This window comes from Rutilus rutilus (assembly GCF_951802725.1).
Source record: "Rutilus rutilus genome assembly, chromosome: 25".
Lineage (NCBI taxonomy): Eukaryota > Metazoa > Chordata > Actinopteri > Cypriniformes > Leuciscidae > Rutilus > Rutilus rutilus.
This window is the reverse complement of record NC_140229.1, coordinates 24,798,748-24,817,179: the sequence shown is the minus strand read 5'-3', so window position 1 is coordinate 24,817,179 and position 18,432 is coordinate 24,798,748. Positions and strand designations below refer to the sequence as shown.

The following is an 18,432-nucleotide window of genomic DNA, read 5'->3' as shown; positions in this document are numbered from 1 at the left end:
GAATTGAATTAATCTTACACTTGTACATAGTTTTTGCATTATGTCTGAATATATTCAGTTGAATTTTGCCCATACAAATTACCTTATCTGTCCGTGTTGACGTCCAAACTCAATGCCTCATATTATTGTCTTATTATTATTTATAAAGATTGCAAAACTTCAGTGTTTAACTCCATTCATTTGAATGGCATATTTAATCTAAATGTTTATATCAGAAGTAAAACATAGTTTAAATCATTATTTTATTTATTTAAACTGTTATTTGCGTCAGTTTCACTAAACGGCCCAACGCCCCGCTGGTGCGGACATTTAAGAAGGGATGGATATTTGCTTCAGTGATAGGCTTGGTGAGTGAAAATCAGATAGATTTTCTGTCTAAAAGTGACCAAAAAGAAATTTAACTCCAGCTCACCATCGGTGTCGCCAAACTGCTCCATCTCCAAAACGTGCGTACGCATGGGTCAGAGTTTGCGTGCAGGTGCGCAAATTTTCCCGTCAAGTTTGTTTTTATAAATCACAACTTATGCGTCTGAAGTGGCGTACGCCTCTTTCAGGGCCTGTTTTGTGCGTATGCAACGGTTATAAATGAGGTCCCTGGAATGGGGGTTGACATCGATAAATGGGTAAATACTAAATGATTCCCTTTTAACTTTGCTGTGAAACATACAAATGGATTATGTTTTGGAATGCATTTCTCATGTGCTTATTTCTGAACATCAGGTTTTGCAGTGTGCCCAGTGCCGATTCAGCAGACTGTCCATCAAGCAGGAGCCCAAGTACATCCCAATATGTGTATGTAAGCTTGTCCACAGATGTGCATGGGTTTTGAGACCGATATTTCATGAGTTCAGAATTTAAATGTATTTGTTGAGCTATTTTAATTTTAAGGTGGATAAGCCTCTGGAACTGCTGGGCATGGATTTAGTGGGGAAAGTCACCAAAACCAACCAGGGAAATGAGTACATTTCTGTCCTCGTTGACTATTAGGATTGCTCCTGTCTGCCTCGCTGCCTGCTGTGAGTGTGTTTGCCTCGGTGCTGTAAGCTCCGTCTTAGCCTCGTATTTCTTTGTTTTGAACCATCATTTACTACAATTTGTAGTTGTTTATACTAAATACAGCTTACCCAACATCTCAGATTGACATCGCTAGCATCCGTTACTACTAACACAACACGCTAATTCGCTACTGCTAGCCTGTTAACGCGCCACCCGTGCGCTCAGCTGTTTTATTTATTTATTTTTTCTCTCGCGCGCTCGCGCCTTTGAGTTCATAAAAGCTCAGGTAAGTAATAATCAGTCAACAAACACGGTGAGTAATGTCTTGTCCTGTTATTGTCACCTGCACTTCATGTCACATGTTTAGCATAGACTTCTCTGTTGGCAATGTAGGATTTATATGTGATAAATGTAAGGAGACAGTTAGGCTGACAGAGAAGATTTCAGAATTAGAGACACGCATCCAAACTTTAATTGAGGATAGTAAGAGTGCTAGAGCTTTAGATACTATTTTGGATGCGCCTAGCATAGTGAACTCTTTACATGATTCGGTTCCAGCTGAAGTAGTGCCTGAGCAGCCGGGCAAATGGGTGACAGTGAGGGATCGCTCTAGTCGCGGATCAAAAAACCACTCTTCCGTTCCGATTACCACAACAAATCGATTTGCCCCGCTCAGTGAAACACCCACTGAGAATTCTGTTGATTGTGCCCTAGTAATTGGTGATTCGATCACACGGAACGTGAAAATAGAGACACCAGCGAACATAGTCACATGTTTGCCGGGAGCCAGAGCGCCTGACATCAAAGCAAATTTAAAAGTGCTGGCTAATGCTAATCGTAAATTCTCTAAGATCATTATTCATGTCGGCACTAATGATGTTCGACTCCGCCAGTCGGAGATCACCAAAATTAATATTAAAGAGGTGTGTGAACTTGCAAGTACGATGTCAGGCACTGTAATTTGCTCTGGCCCCCTTCCTGTTCGCAGGAGTGATGAGATAGTTAGTAGATTGTGTTCACTGAATCGCTGGCTGTCTGAGTGGTGTCCGTGTAATAATATAGAATTCATAGACAATTGGAAAAGTTTTTGGGGCAAACCTGACCTGTTGAAAAGAGATGGTATTCATCCCTCCTGGGATGGTGCTGCTCTTCTATCTAGTAATATGGCTCATAGTCTTAGAGCTCAAACATGACAAATTGGGCACCAGGTCAGGAAGCAGACAGACTGGCTAAACCAACCGTCTGCTAGCGGCCTCGCGTCACCCAGGTCAGATAAATCCCATCACATAGAGCCTCTTTCACCTAGCTATCATCATATAGAGACTGTGTCTGTTCCCCGATTTTGGAAATCCAAAAAATGTTTAAACCTATCTAAGGTTAAAAATTTAATTGATGTTCAACAAATAAAAAACAGCTATAATACAGATGAGCAAATGATAAAGCTTGGGTTGCTGAATATTCGATCGCTTACTTCAAAAGCACTCATTGTTAATGATATGATTTCAGATAATAACCTAGATGTGCTGTGTTTGACAGAAACCTGGCTAAAACCAAACGATTACATTACTTTAAATGAGTCCACCCCGCAAGATTACTGTTATAAACATGAACCCCGTCTGAAACGCAAAGGGGGTGGTGTTGCTGTAATTTATAGTAATATTTTCAAAACCACTAAGAAATCAAGTTTCGAATATAATTCTTTTGAAGTGTTAGTGCTTAATGTAAAAATATATAGTAAAAATGATAAATCACGTTTGAGATTTGTGCTGGCTACTGTATACAGGCCACCAGGGCACCATACAGACTTTATCAAAGAATTTGCGGACTTTCTATCAGAGTTAGTATTGGCTGCAGATAAAGTACTAATTGTTGGTGATTTTAATATACACATCGATAATGAAAAAGATGCATTGGGATTGGCATTTAAAGACATTGTAAACTCAATTGGAGTTAGACAACACGTGTCAGGACCTACTCATCGTCGTAATCATACTCTAGATCTAATAATATCACATGGAATAGATGTTGATGCCGTTGAAATTCTGCAGCAGAGCGATGACATCTCAGATCATTATCTAGTCTCGTGTAAATTACATTTAGCCAAGGCTGCAAAGCCGACTCCGTGTTACAAATATGTTAGACCCATCACTTCTGCTACTAAAGATTGCTTTATTAATAATCTTCCTGATCAGTTTCATCATTTTAGCATCCCGGATAGCTTAGAAAAACTTGATATTGCAACAGAAACTTTTAACTCTCTCTTTTCCAGCACTTTAGACACAGTTGCTCCTTTGCGCTTAAAGAAGATTAAAGAAAATAATCCAACGCCGTGGTACAACGAGCACACTCGGGCCCTTAAGAGAGCAGCCAGAAAAATGGAGCGCAACTGGAAGAAAACAAAATTAGAGGTATTTCGCATTTCATGGAAAGAGAGCTCGATTGCTTACAGAGAGGCTTTAAAAGCTGCTAGATCTGCTTATTTTTCAAACCTATTAGAAGAAAATAAACATAATCCTAGGTATTTATTTGAAACAGTGGCTAAACTAACGAAAAAGAAAGCTTCAAACACAGAAGGTTCCAAGCAGCACAGCAGTAATGACTTTATGAACTTCTTCACTTATAAGATTGATAATATCAGGGATAAAATTATAACTATGCAACCGTCTACTACAGTATCGCATCAGGCAGTGCATTGTAGTCTCCCTGAGGAAAAATTTGATTCATTCATTGCTATAGGAGAGGAAGAATTTACTAAACTCGTTAAATCATCTAAATCTACAACATGTATGTTAGACCCTATACCGACTAAGCTACTGAAAGAGATGCTTCCAGAGGTCATAGATCCTCTTCTTAATATCATTAATTCCTCTTTGTCTCTAGGATACGTACCAAAAAACTTTAAGCTGGCTATGATTAAACCGCTTGTTAAAAAAATGCAACTTGATCCTTCAGAATTAGTCAATTACAGGCCGATCTCGAATCTACCCTTTCTGTCAAAGATACTAGAAAAGGCAGTATCTTCACAACTATGTTCCTTTCTAGAAAGAAATGATATCTGCGAGGATTTTCAGTCCGGATTTAGACCATACCATAGTACTGAGACTGCTCTCGTTAGAGTAACAAATGATTTGCTCTTATCATCCGATCGTGGTTGTGTCTCTCTATTAGTGTTACTCGATCTTAGTGCTGCGTTTGACACCATTGACCACGACATTCTTTTAAATAGACTAGAAAACTATGTTGGCATTAGTGGAATTGCACTAGCATGGTTTAAATCATACTTATCTGACCGTTATCAGTTTGTAGCAGTAAATGAAGAGATGTCTTATCAATCACAAGTTCAGTATGGCGTACCACAGGGCTCAGTACTAGGACCGCTGCTGTTCACTCTGTACATGCTGCCATTAGGAGATATTATTAGGAAACATGGAATTAGCTTCCACTGTTATGCCGACGATACTCAGCTCTATATTTCTTCAAAACCTAACGAAACTTACCAATTCACTAAATTAACAGAATGCATAGCTGATATAAAAAACTGGATGACTCGTAATTTCCTACTTCTAAATTCTGAAAAAACAGAGATTCTAATTATTGGACAAAAAACTTCCTCACGTAATAACCTAGAATACTGTCTAACACTTGATGGCTGCTCTGTTAAGTCTTCGTCGTCGGTTAGGAACCTGGGTGTGCTCTTTGATACCAATCTTTCATTTGAAAGTCACGTGTCTAGTATCTGTAAAACCGCATTTTTCCATCTTAAAAATATATCTAAATTACGTCATATGCTCTCATTGACAAATGCGGAACAATTAGTCCATGCGTTCATGACCTCAAGGCTAGATTATTGTAATGCTCTACTGGGTGGTTGCCCTGCACGCTTAATAAACAAACTACAGCTGGTCCAAAACGCAGCAGCTCGAGTTCTTACCAGAACCAGGAAGTATGACCATATTAGCCCGGTTCTGTCAAAACTGCACTGGCTCCCTATTAAACATCGCATCAATTTTAAAATATTGCTGATTACTTACAAAGCACTAAATGGTTTAGCTCCGCGGTACTTGAGCGAGCTCTTAACGCATTATACTCCTTCACGTCTATTGCGATCTCAAAATTCCGGCCAGTTGATAATACCTAGAATATCTAAATCAACTGCTGGCGGTAGATCCTTTTCCTATTTAGCACCAAAACTTTGGAACAGCCTTCCTACCATTGTCCGGGAAGCAGACACACTCTGTCAGTTCAAATCTAGATTAAAGACACATCTCTTTGACATAGCGTTCACATAATACATTATAGACTTCTATAATTCAATATTAGGCTGCATAGATTAGGTCAGCTGGAACCGGGAACACTTCCCATAAATCCTGATGTACTTGTTACATCATGAGAAGAATGGCATCTACGCTAATTTTAGTGTCTTTGTTTATCCCAAGGTTTTCCCGCAGCCTGCCGGATCCAGGCCGTTTCCAGATCTGATGAAGGACCTTCGCCTGGACCCGATGTCAATGCAGTGCTGAAGGGCCAACTAGTCTCTCCCTATGGAGGATCCCTTTCCCACTCTACAGATAACGCGTCGTCGGGAAAACTCAATTTGCGTATCTACCCCGAATTGATAAAATAAAATAAAATTCTGAATCAAAACTATAAGGAAACACCAGTAATTTGTTTAGGTTTGGTTTGTAGGGAATTCCAAACCTGCACACATATATTCAAACGCACATAACTATAGAACTCGTTCTTAATGTGCATCTGAACGCCATCAGCGTTTCTCACAGGTTCGCGTTTAAAGTCTGTGTAGAGAGAATGGTGTCGTCTTGGCGGCCCTAATTTAAAAACAAATGATCGTTGCGACGGAAGCGAATCAATCAAAACTAACTTTAGCTGGAAAATAACTTTATTAAAGAACCGCTATAAAGCCAAAACAATCTTACGTTATATTATACATTTATCTCTGTGAAGCTGCTTTGAGACAATCTACATTGTTAAAAGCGCTATATAAATGAAGATGACTATTATACAAAATGGTCCGAGGCATTTGCAATTCCAAATAAATCTGGAGCAGTTGTCTCGCGTCGCATTATTTATTTTTCCTACAGGTTTGGGGCACCAAAGAGAATACTCACTGACCATCGCACTTTTGTAAACCAGGTTTGTAGTTTGTTGAATGAACTAAATTCAGTACGAGAATTTAATGGTCTCACACATTTTTTTTTTTTTTTTGTAGATTAATGTTAATGTATGTTTTGCAAACAGATCAATGAAGAGCTCTGTGCCTTCCTCAGTGTTGAGAGAAGCCTCTGTGCCCCATACCATCCACAAACAAACGGGCTCGTGGAAAAACTAAATGGAACCATCCAGAGGTGAACCTTCATTAATGGGTTGCTTTGTGGGAATGCAATATTCAGGGAAATATTGGTGTCTTTGGTTACTCATAACTTTCAACTCCTTTTGGTCATGACTCTAGAGCCTTGTGCAAACTAGTGGATACAAGACCAGAAAAATGGGACGAGTACCTAGATGTACCGGTAATGTTTGGTCTTAGAACCAAGACACAGCTGACAGCTAGGTTCTCACCATTCTTCTTAATGTTCGGCATGGAGGCACGATATCCTTGTGAGGTGCCTGAGACGTATGAGGTATGTGATAATTTACATTGTTCCACATAAATATCATGTAGTATCAATTACAAGTTAGTGAAATCATTTCAATCTTCAATGTTTCTGAAAAGGTAAACAGCACAGTGGAATCTGTGCTAGCAGAGGAGACAACATTGTAAAAAAAAATGTAAGAAAAAACAGGACAGGAGACAGAGGGTGGCAAATCAGGCACCATTTTTTTGTAGGGCAGAAGGTCCTTCGAAAAAATATAAGGACCCAGCAGAGGAAAGGGGGCAAACTTGAGCGCAGCTGGTTGGGACCTTATGAAATTATCCATTTGCAAGACAAAAGCGCAGATTTAAGGGATGAAAATGGCAAGATATTCCCCAAAATCAACACTGACCATATCAAACCATTTAAAGACACATCCCGGATACCCCATAGAATTACCCAAGAACCACAACATAAAAGAGCACATAAAGAAATGTCATGCCCTTCACTCACACCTGTAGACCTCACCATCAACCAGCCCCCAGCATCACCTCCATCCTCACCAATGACTTATCAATTGGAACAAAGCATTCAACAAACTTTCCTCTCTTTGTCCCACACCCCTACAATGACGAGAGAGGTACCAGCTGACCCCACAGACGCAGTGCATGGCTGTAAGTGTTGATGTAAAGTCAGATCTTCTAATAGATCAATATTAGTCTGATTTCTCATTTATTTGTGAGGTGGTAGGTGCAATTCTGTTTTTGGTCATCCTCTGTAGGTATCAAAAGTGCCTGGGCTGGAAACGACAGTTATGTACTGCTGTCCAGAGTGGGACCCTATAAACTATTTTACAAAGACCTACAGATCGGCACTGGAAGGGAGTTAGAGAGTGAGGTACACATTTCATTGATTTTGACATTGAAGCCTTTCATCTGCTATGCTAATATTTTGTATTAATGTTTAATTTTGCAATGTTTATCAAGGTTATAAATGCGTATCTTTTCCTGAAAGTGAGGCAGCACAATTTGACCTCACCGGGCAAAGCATGCCATATGGACACATTTGCCATGACAGACGTGGAAGGGAAATTATGCAAGGCTCAAGGTGTCCTGCAAATTTTATTTATTTTGCATTTTATTACTTGCGCTAATACCCATTTTGTTCAGGGCTTTGTGTACATTCGTTTGTGCTGTTGGTACATACTCAAGGCTTTGGTTTGCAAGGTATAGATCATAATGGTGTGGGGGTTTTTTTTGTTGTTTTTTTTTGTTGTTTTTTTCAGTTAGACCCAGCAAACTATATGGTCATGGTGGGCAGTGTAAACGAGGGCCACCACTGGTTTCTAGTTGTAAGTATCTGTGGTATAGAACAGTTTCCCTTGAGTTTTCCCTTATCCCCTTAATACTGATTTGCAATGATATACCCCTATCGTGTTGTCTGGATATTTTTGCATGTTACTTAGGCTGTATAGAAAAGGTGTTTGGAGACAACAAGGTATTTTTCATGCACCACAATTATATGTAGTGTTATTGTGTAATATACTGTTTGCTTGAAAGAGAACCATACCATCTTGTTTGTAGAGCCCTGATGATAGCAAAGGGTGTTTCAAACTGGGTGTGTGAAAGCTTGCCTCACCCACTTCAGAGGGATGCTCATGTGGTGTGTTCGCTTTGAAGGTGTGTGATTATAGCATTGTAGCAAATACTAAATGCTCATTAAATTGGGATGATACTTAAGTTTTTTTTTTTTCTTGTTACTTCCTCAGTTTGCAGAACACATTCTGCAAAATACCACAACTGACTTCTCCAATGAGCTACAAGACGTATCACGATTCAGAATGGAGATTGCTTTAACTCTGCTCCGCCAGTCTGGCATGGCTTTATAAACTCGTGAATGTTTTTGACGTGCTTTTTGATGTGCATCACTTTCATTAGTGTTGTACTGTACCTCATAGATGACCTAAGTGGCCTGTGCCACTTTTGTGGAGAGGCAGAAACTTTTGATGACTCTGCAGATGTTCTTTGGGTAACTATGGCTGAGCATTTTTGGTTGGTGTAGCATACAGAAAGTAATAATGAATGGACCATTGCTTTAAAACCATTTTTTTAACCCTTATTTATTATTATTTTTTTAAATATAGATTGCCTGATACAAATGTGTTTCTTGCAATAAATAACTAAATTATGATGCCATTGTTTTTGGAGTTTGTTTATTTTTCTCTTAATTTTCACTTTGGTTAAACCTAATCGAAAATCAGAGGCTTATCTGTAGGCTACTAACCTAAGCCTTATTACATTGAAATCGGTAATACGTTTTAAATTTGAAAATAAATAAGTTGGATTGAATTGACAGATGGGAAAAACTCGCTTCTAATAAAACCAAATAAATAAATAAATAAAAAACACTTTAAAGTTTCGGAAAAAATACAATACTAAAAAAAAAAAAAAAAAAACCTTTTGGCTTCCCGTACATCCAGTTGTGCTTCTTGCTTGTATTCAGTTCTGTGATGGTACGTATGGTAACTCGGCAACTACGCATGACTTGTACCACGCCTAGTATGATTGCGTAGCCTAAAGGGGAACAGGAATTTCGAAAGGGAGCAGAATCGACTGCTTCTCCTCCCTTACTTACCAGCTTCCACACGGATAATGATTTCAATTACTGAATTAAAATTAATTTTGATATTTTTCGTATCAAAAATGTTAGGGTGGTCCACCTGTCCGGATATCACCTAAAACATATAAAAAAAAATTAAAAAAAACGAATGGTTTGGCATAAACCTTTATGCAAAGTCATGTCATTTTAATTCATTAATATTTTATCAAATTGTATTATTGCAAGACTGGTCAGCCAAGACAGGGAGTTCGTTGTAGTTCCTGAAAAGTGGATTCTGTTAAATAAAAGATCTTGAGCTTTACCCTCTTTTTATGCTCAAACAGCAACACACTTGTTGAAAAAGTGGGAAAGCAATAGGACCCCTTTAAACAAATATCGGTATCTAAATTTTCTTCACAAAACGACATACTTTGAGGGCATGATGCTACACGTAGTTGAATTGGAAAGCATCCTCAGTCGTCTTGGTATCATTCCCGTTCGACTCGCGATTTAATTCAAAGGAACCGATTCGGTGATTCGCGATCACGAATCAAACATCACTAAAAGAACAAACAGTCCGTCCGTCAGACCGGTGAGCTGAATGAAATGTGGTGAGGAAACGGCATGTGTTAATATACACTATGTCTGTTGTTTTTGTGTTATTCGCAGCTATGTAAAAACAGTAACGTTATCTGTTTAGGTTTTTATGTGCATGTAATGTTGGCTAATAAAGGTAGTGACTTGCTTTGAGCAGTGGATTAGCTGATGAGCTAGTTAGCAGCAAAGCTAATGCTATAAAAAAAAAAATTAACCAAGCTTGGCAAATATATCCTATCGCAATACTGATATAGTTATCAATTTAAATGTAAAAGCACCATTGTAGTGCAGTTTTGCGAGACTTAAAAAAAAACATAACGCTACATATTTCGGCAACCTTCATGTACTTTTAATGCAATGATATCTATACTTATTGATTCTTTTTAGCGATATGTTGTGTGTGTATATATATATAAGTTATATATATATATATATATATATATATATATATATATATATATATATATATATATATACACACACACACACACACACACACACACACACACACACACACACATATATAGACATTACTTAACATGCATAGGCTACATGTGTTTAGACGTAGGCTATGTGTATATAAATCTGCTAATAATATTCTTACACATGTTTGATCCATTCATGTCTTTATTGATGATGTTGTCATGAAAAGATCATGTGGTCATGATTCACAGTTTAATGGAGGATTTAAACAGTCCTGGACAATCTGTTGATGGTTTGTCTATTGAAAAATAATGTGTGATATGTTATTAATATGAGATGGCTTAAAATTAAAACAGCAATTGAGAGGAAAAACAGAAAGCGCACTGACACTGTTAAACTCTCATGTGCCCTTAGTCAAGTCAGAACTTTTAGAGCATCATAACTATAATTGGCCTGAACACCTTCTCATTAGCAAGGGCGCGTGCTTTAATTTGTGTGTGCTTGTGTCTTCCAGCAGATCAGGTTTCTGACCCCTCCATGGAAGAGGCCAGCGATGAGGGGTTTTTACTCAAAGCTGGATACCTCATCTTTGGGCATGTCTGTGCCTCTGAACCTGGCCGTGGAGACTGAGAAAGCTCAGGCCCTGCTCCAGACCTTCAGCACTGCCTCTCTGTTAGCCAGCGCAGGCCTGGGCGCTTTCTGCTTCCTCGTCGACCCCTTTCTGACGCTCCCCTTCATCCAACACCATCTGTGGCTCAGGGCTGTCCTTGATAACGCCGTCCATGGCATCATTGGACTCTGGTCCTGGGCCATCGTGATTGGGTTGAGGAAGAAAAGTGACTTCTATGAAGTCGTCTTGGCTGGGTTTCTGGCCTCTATCATTGACCTGGACCACTTCTACACGGCTGGATCGTTGTCGCTCAAAGTGAGACCTATTTGTGTCTTTTATTAGCATCTGAAATTATTATTATTTTTTTTCACTTCTACTGAAACAGTAATTACTTATGTACGCTGATTACTAAATATTTAGTTAGGAGCGTGTGTAGGTAAGTCCTTTTTTTTTTTTTTTTTTTTTTTTTATTATACAGTACATAAAGTAAACACAGAACACAACAACAGAACACAAAAACAACAATAAAACAGCAGTAATAATAACAGTAATAAAAATAAATAAATAAAAAAACAGCAACGACAAATAATAATAGTAAGGTAAGTCCTTTTTAAAAAAATTTTTTTTATTAAATGTAAGTCTTAAATATCTTATATGGTACAACGTCTTCATAAACATTATACAATGTCTTAAGTTTGAGATGGACAAACATGAAGCGCGATACAGTGTAATGCGATTATTAAACTTCAAAAGACTATGATTTCATTAAATAAATATGAGCGCTGCACGTCTCAGAGTAAACGCTTGTAAATTTATCTTTGTATCCCTTTATTAAGGAAAACACATTAATTGATACATTTTTATTGTGCCACTAAAGTTTTCTTTTAATCCGTTCCTTAATATTTAATTTTAGGAGCATGTTATCCCTGAAAAAAAAAAAAAAAAAAAAAAAACTTAAGTGCCCTGTTATTAATAATATCATAATCATAATTGGAATTAACAATTCTTCTGTCAAGTAAAATAATTTATTATCCTGACCATAATCTGTATAAGGTTTGCCTAGAAACATAGCAGCTTTGTTCATTAATATAAACATTTGTTTTATTAATTTTCGAGTCTCTTTATGCTAAATTACAGCTATATGCTTTGATAATATGGGCTGAAGTGGGTCAGTGCAGGGATGATTTACTTCAGACTTTTGTGGCATTTTGTCTTTACACTGAATTTTGAGCAGACGTAGAGCAGCCTTAAAGGGTTTAAAAAAAATTAAAATCTGTCATTAATTACTCCTCACTTCATTCCAAACCCGGAAGACGTTCGTTCATCTTCGGAACACAAATGAAGATCTTTTTACATTTACATTTACATTTATTCATTTAGCTGACGCTTTTATCCAAAGCGACTTACAATTGCTATATATGTCAGAGGTCGCACGCCTCTGGAGCAACTAGGGGTTAAGTGTCTTGCTCAGGGACACATTGGTGTCTCACAGTGGATTCGAACCCGGGTCTCTCACACCAAAGGCATGTGTCTTATCCATTGCGCCACACCACCCTTTTTGATGAAATCTGAAAGATTTCTGTTCCTCCATTGAAAGATATGCTACTACCGAAAGCTACACTAAGTTCATAAAGAGATCGTAAAACTAATCCATAGGAATTGAGCGGTTTAGTCCAAATTATCTGAAGGGACACGATCGCTTTACATGATGAACAGATTGAATTTAGGCTTTTATTCACATATAAACATTAATCAACTCGCAGATCAGTTCTGGTAAACGGAAGCTCAAGCATGTTCGCTAGACGTGCAAGAACCAATGAGGTTTGAGCTTCCGCAAGAACCAATGAGGTTCATTCTTGTGTTACGCAGCACGTTTGAGCTTCAGCAAGAACCAATGAGGTTTGAGCTTCTGCGAGAACCAATGAGGTTCATTCTTGTGTTACGCAGCACGTTTGAGCTTCCGCAAGAACCAATGAGGTTCATTCTTGTGTTACGCAGCACGTTTGAGCTTCAGCAAGAACCAATGAGGTTTGAGCTTCTGCGAGAACCAATGAGGTTCATTCTCGTGTTACGCGGCACGTTTGAGCTTCAGCAAGAACCAATGAGGTTTGAGCTTCTGCGAGAACCAATGAGGTTCATTCTCGTGTTACGCAGCACGTTTGAGCTTCAGCAAGAACCAATGAGGTTCATTCTTGTGTTACGCAGCACGTTTGAGCTTCAGCAAGAACCAATGAGGTTTGAGCTTCTGCGAGAACCAATGAGGTTCATTCTCGTGTTACGCAGCACGTTTGAGCTTCAGCAAGAACCAATGAGGTTTGAGCTTCTGCGAGAACCAATGAGGTTCATTCTCGTGTTACGCAGCACGTTTGAGCTTCAGCAAGAACCAATGAGGTTCATTCTTGTGTTACGCAGCACGTTTGAGCTTCAGCAAGAACCAATGAGGTTCATTCTCGTGTTACGCAGCACGTTTGAGCTTCTGCGAGAACCAATGAGGTTCATTCTCGTGTTACGCAGCACGTTTGAGCTTCAGCAAGAACCAATGAGGTTTGAGCTTCTGCGAGAACCAATGAGGTTCATTCTCGTGTTACGCAGCACGTTTGAGCTTCAGCAAGAACCAATGAGGTTTGAGCTTCCGCGAGAGCCAATGAGGTTTGAGCTTCCGCAAGAACCAATGAGGTTCATTCTTGTGTTACGCAGCACGTTTGAGCTTCAGCAAGAACCAATGAGGTTTGAGCTTCCGCAAGAGCCAATGAGGTTCATTCTTGTGTTACGCAGCACATTTGAGCTTTAGCAAGAACTATTGAAGTTCATTCTCGTGTTACGCAGGGTTGGGTATCGTTTGGGCTTTATATGATACTGGTGCCAAATCGATACTTTTAAAACAGTAACGTGCCTGAACCAATACTTAAAAAAAAAAAATTAAAGAATGGCTTTTTTTATTGAAAATAATTACTTAAATTGAACAATATATTAAAAGTTTAAAGTATACTTAAATCTATAGATATAAGTAAATACAAAACAACAAATTTACTTAAATTCACAATAAAAACTCAGCTAACACACCTAACCCAGCTGCAATAACTTAATAACACTACATAAGTTACAGTACTAAAAACAGCAAAAAAAGTCAGTATTCTTGGTATGCTACAAACCAGCTTCAAATTTCAGCAATTCTTTTGCAGAAATATCACCACATTTTGCTTTCTCTGGCAAAATACGACACCTCTCCTGACTTATTGCATGTCCTGCACAGGAGAAACCCTCTCAGATGGTGTCGATGAGGCCTGTACACACAGCTATGTGTTTGAAAGTGCAGACAATATGGGGAGGCTGTCCCGCTTCCCCACCTCCAGGCTACAGGGTCTTGTCCTGATGGGATTGAAGGAAGACTTGTGTAGATCTCAATCTCTTTCTGGACCTGTTCAGCTACGGAGAGGGCACCACTTTTAGTGTTTGTTGCCTGAAGTAGTTCTCGGTCCTCATCCTCAAACAGCTCTTCTAGGGCTGACTTCTTGGCACGCTTCTTGTGAGATGAAGACTGAAAACAAAAACAAAAGTAGTGTTTAGACAAACATGCTTAAAAAATTTTGTTGATTTTAAACAGCCTATTCCAAGATTATGAACATGCATGTTCCTCTGCCTTGTCCTCCTCGTGGTCATCCGATCCTTCCTCCTCAATATACTGAAGGCTCTCCGTTGTAAGCTGTAGAAATATTGCACATATAAATAGCAGTACTTCATCATATAAACTGTTAAGGCCTCATTATACTTCTGCGTCGGACCTACGCCGGTGCCTATACGCCGTAGGCAACGTGTTGGTTTTAATTTATACTTCTGTGTCGTTGTCCGCGTTGACGCGCACCTAGGGAGCGTGTGAAACCCCGAGGGAGGGGTTCTGGCAGACCAATCACAGCGCTTGTGTCCGCGTAGAATTGACGCGTTGTTACATTTTTGGAGAGGTGCACGTCAGGGTACGCCGTAGGGTACGCGCGCTACACACGGCAGTTCGACGCAGAAGCATAAAACAGGCTTTACATGGCACACATGGGAAACAATCTACTTTTGAATTACAATCTACTGAAGATGTTTGAAACAAACACAACTTTTTGAGATTTCTAAGGCTATGCTACTTACTGAGAAGTTGCTGCTTCTCCCGCAGGACGGTCTTAGCCATAGAGGAGCTCTTCAGCCTCATCACGATAGCTCGAGGTCTGGCACGCCACTTTGTAATGGCACTGCTACTGTAAAACTTCTGGGCTGCTAGGTTATGGGATGGGCAAAGCACTCAACCTTTAAAAGCTTCACAGTCTTCAGTGCAACATCCATATTGCTGGCGCTGTCTACTGTAGCAGCTGCAACATTGTGTTTATCTGGGATTTCTCTAGAATGCAATTTATCTCGTCTTCCACCACGGGGCCTGTCTGTGACTCATACACAGCTGTGTTGTCTGCTGAATGTGGCCTTCGCTGGTGTAGTGCACCGTAACTGTTAAATATAGTGGTCCTGTGCCACTTGAAGCAAGAACCAATGAGGTTCAGTCTCGTGTTACGCAGCACGTTTGAGCTTCAGCAAGAACCAATGAGGTTCATTCTCGTGTTACGCAGCATGTTTGAGCTTCAGCAAGAACCAATGAGGTTCATTCTCGTGTTACGCAGCGCGTTTCAGCTTCAGCAAGAACCAATGAGGTTCAGTCTTGTGTTACGCAGCACGTTTGAGCTTCAGCAAGAACCAATGAGGTTTGTTCTCGCGCGATAAGCAGGTTCGGTTGACCTTTTGTTTGTTCGCTGATCAATGATTAAATGTGAATAAAAGCCTCAATTAAATCTGTTCATCATATAAAGCGATCAAGTCTCTTCAGAAAATTTGGACTACACCGCTCAATTCATATGGATTAATTTTAGATGTCTTTATGAAACTTTTTGAAGTCAAAGCGGTAGTTGCGTAGCTGTCAATGGAGGGACAGAAAGTGCTCAGATTTTATCAAAAAGATCTTCATTTGTTTTCCAAAGATGAACGAAAGTCTTGAGGGTTTGGAACGACATGAAGGTGAAAAATTAATGACAGAAATGTTATTTTTGGGTGAGCTAACCATTTAACTCCGTGGTGTAAATATGGCTAGACATTTTTGATTTGAACACCCCCTGTTGTCCAATACAATATTTGAAAGGTTTCAGGTTACATCTTACTTTTTTTTTTTTTTTTTTTAAATATAGATATATTAATACATTTAAAAATGATTACGTTTCCACTGAGTTAAAACAATAATAATTAAATTTCAGTTTTTATACAAATGTGCATCTGGATTTGACCAGTTTAATCACTTTTCCTCACGGGATGAAATAATCATGGTTGACGACTGCAATTGCCGCATTTCTACAGTGACACTTTTGCTACATTTTCACTGCAAGTGCTGCAGTTTAATCCCAAACACGGGCCTTTATCCTGATCCTAAGTTTGTGCTGTTCCCCTCCACCAGGCTGCTGTGAATCTGCCGCACAGGCCTCCTCTGCACTGCTCCAGCCTGATCCCAGCGCTGTGCGTGTCTCTGCGCCTCCTCATGTGGGCCTGTCGGCTCAAGGACTCCTGGTGCTCCCTGCCCTGGATGCTGTTCATCTCGCTGACGTCACACCACATCCGCGACGGCGTTCGCCACGGCCTCTGGGTGTTTCCGTTCGGCAACACGGCGCCCATCCCCTACTGGCTGTACGTCACCATCACAGCCACCCTCCCTCACCTGTGCTCTGTGCTCATGTATCTGACCGGCACGAGAGACATGATCTCCACCAAACACGGAGTCGCCATAGACGTCTGATACACTGTCTTAATTGATGTTTGTTTGTCTATTTATGTTTCCCAGCACAAACATGGCACTGGAAATATTTCCATCAGCTCTTCTCTGCAATTATGGCCATTCCAACACTTTTTTTCCTTCAGAGATTTCCAGTCTGTTTGATACTTTAACTACTGTAGTTGTTCAGGTATCAGTGTGAAATCAGGTTGCATTGACTGTGAAGACTGTGAATATTTTGATATGTATGGTGAGGTTTAGCGGTGGGCGAAGTTAAATTCTAGGTCTATTTTGCAGCATTTTTAGTACAATATTTCCTACAAAAATCAATCTCAGAGCAAACAGAGAAGTGACATTAAGAATTTTTGCAGGTTTTTGACCAATTAATAAAATAATGTCAGTGTATGTATATATACACACAGTAGTCAACATTTGAAGTGGATCAAAACCTTTCCCCAAAGTTATACATGAATTTTGACCAATACCCGTTCTTGTCTTAGGACAACTTTGATGAACTCTTGATCCACTTTAAATGTTGAGTACTGGTACTCTGATATTTTTTTCATATGAAAGATGGTCAAAAGGCTTCAAATTACAGACTATTTTGAAAGGATTATTTCTATGGTTGCTCTACATTTGTTCTGATCTGGATCCAGATTCTCATAGTTATAGTAGTAGATAATATTTAAAGTAGTTGACAATATTTAATGTTGGTTAATATTTAATAATTGATTTCATTTTAGCCAATATAACAATAGTAATACATTTACCCACATACTGTATATTAAGATGCCACACAAAGGCTTCAGTGAGCAATTTGTGAGTGATAATGCAAACAAATTACTGATTTTATAGTTTTGAATACATTTTGGCAAAACAAAGCCATTAAAGTCACTTTCAAAACGAGCAGCAATTGGACAATTTGGCAAATCCGTATGACTAACTTGAACACTTTGGGAAATCTTTCAGCCTTGTGCAATTCCCGATCACTTAGATTTCTTTTACTGCTCATTAATGCCCCTGTTTCTACTAAGATTTAAAGTTGTAATGTTATTAATGCTAATGAGAAAATGAAGGATTGCGAAGTGACTTAAACTTGATGGCTAAATAAAAAGTGCTTTTAAATCTAGTGCGATTAATTAATATTAGTAGCAGAATCATTGTGAATATTCGCTATTGTCGCCCAGCCCTAGTGTAGATGGTGGGGAAGCACCCTTATAAACCTTATTTGAAAGCTTCAGCATTGTGTTGTTCATATTTAGCTTAGACTTGTCTATTCAAATAATGCCATTTTATTGCACTGATTTTCCAAAGGAACCACAGGCACAAGGCTGTGCTCACACTCGACTCATGATGTGTCATGCGTCCAGGAATAGGCACTGGGAATGGATGTGTTGATGGTCTTAGTGCTTGTGCGAGGTGATTGTGTGTCGTGTATTTGCAGTTGAAGGTCACTGTAGGCGTACTTGAAGGACGTGTTTCTCTCTGTAGTGATAGAAAAACACTGCTAACATGGAAAACTCCTTAAAGGAACACTCCACCGTTTTTGGAAATAGGGCTTATTCACCGTCTTTCCTACATTTAGATGGGTGGGCAAATGCATTTTTGTCTCAGTGCATGCATTGTTTTAGTTTGGCAGGGTCGCCGCTAGCTTAGCTTAGCATAATGAATGGAATCCTTTGTTGCCAGCTAGCATGTCCTGAGTAAAAGTGATTAAAAAAAAAACGGGCCCGCTTGTGGCCTGCGTATTCACAACGAGTACAAATAGCAATGCAGATTAAGACTAGGCGATTTCCTAGGCAGATATTGATTTATATATGGACTATATT

At 39.2% G+C, this 18,432-nt stretch overlaps 1 protein-coding gene across 2 annotated transcripts; it reads left to right on the top strand.

Annotated features, from left to right (window-relative positions):
- The first annotated feature begins 9,730 nt into the window (after positions 1-9,730).
- Positions 9,731-17,842, top strand: tmem267 (transmembrane protein 267). Of its 2 annotated transcripts, none has more exons than XM_084401447.1 (3): positions 9,731-9,796; positions 10,720-11,130; positions 16,292-17,842. In XM_084401447.1, exons 2-3 carry the CDS (start codon positions 10,759-10,761, stop codon positions 16,625-16,627), a joined length of 708 nt encoding a protein of 235 aa, XP_084257573.1. In that variant the 5' UTR covers positions 9,731-9,796; positions 10,720-10,758; the 3' UTR covers positions 16,628-17,842. The 2 variants fall into 2 exon arrangements, with proteins under 2 accessions (XP_084257573.1, XP_084257574.1); XM_084401448.1 differs by having other exon boundaries at positions 9,741-9,796; positions 10,723-11,130; positions 16,292-17,725.
- Positions 17,843-18,432: the final 590 nt, after the last annotated feature.

Excerpts from the sequence above, each read along its gene's own strand:
- tmem267 (XM_084401447.1), top strand. The coding sequence starts at position 10,759 with ATGAGGGGTTTTTACTCAAAGCTGGATACCTCATCTTTGGGCATGTCT. Across the intron at positions 11,131-16,291 it reads CTGGATCGTTGTCGCTCAAA|GCTGCTGTGAATCTGCCGCA; the intron begins GTGAGACCTATT and ends CCCCTCCACCAG.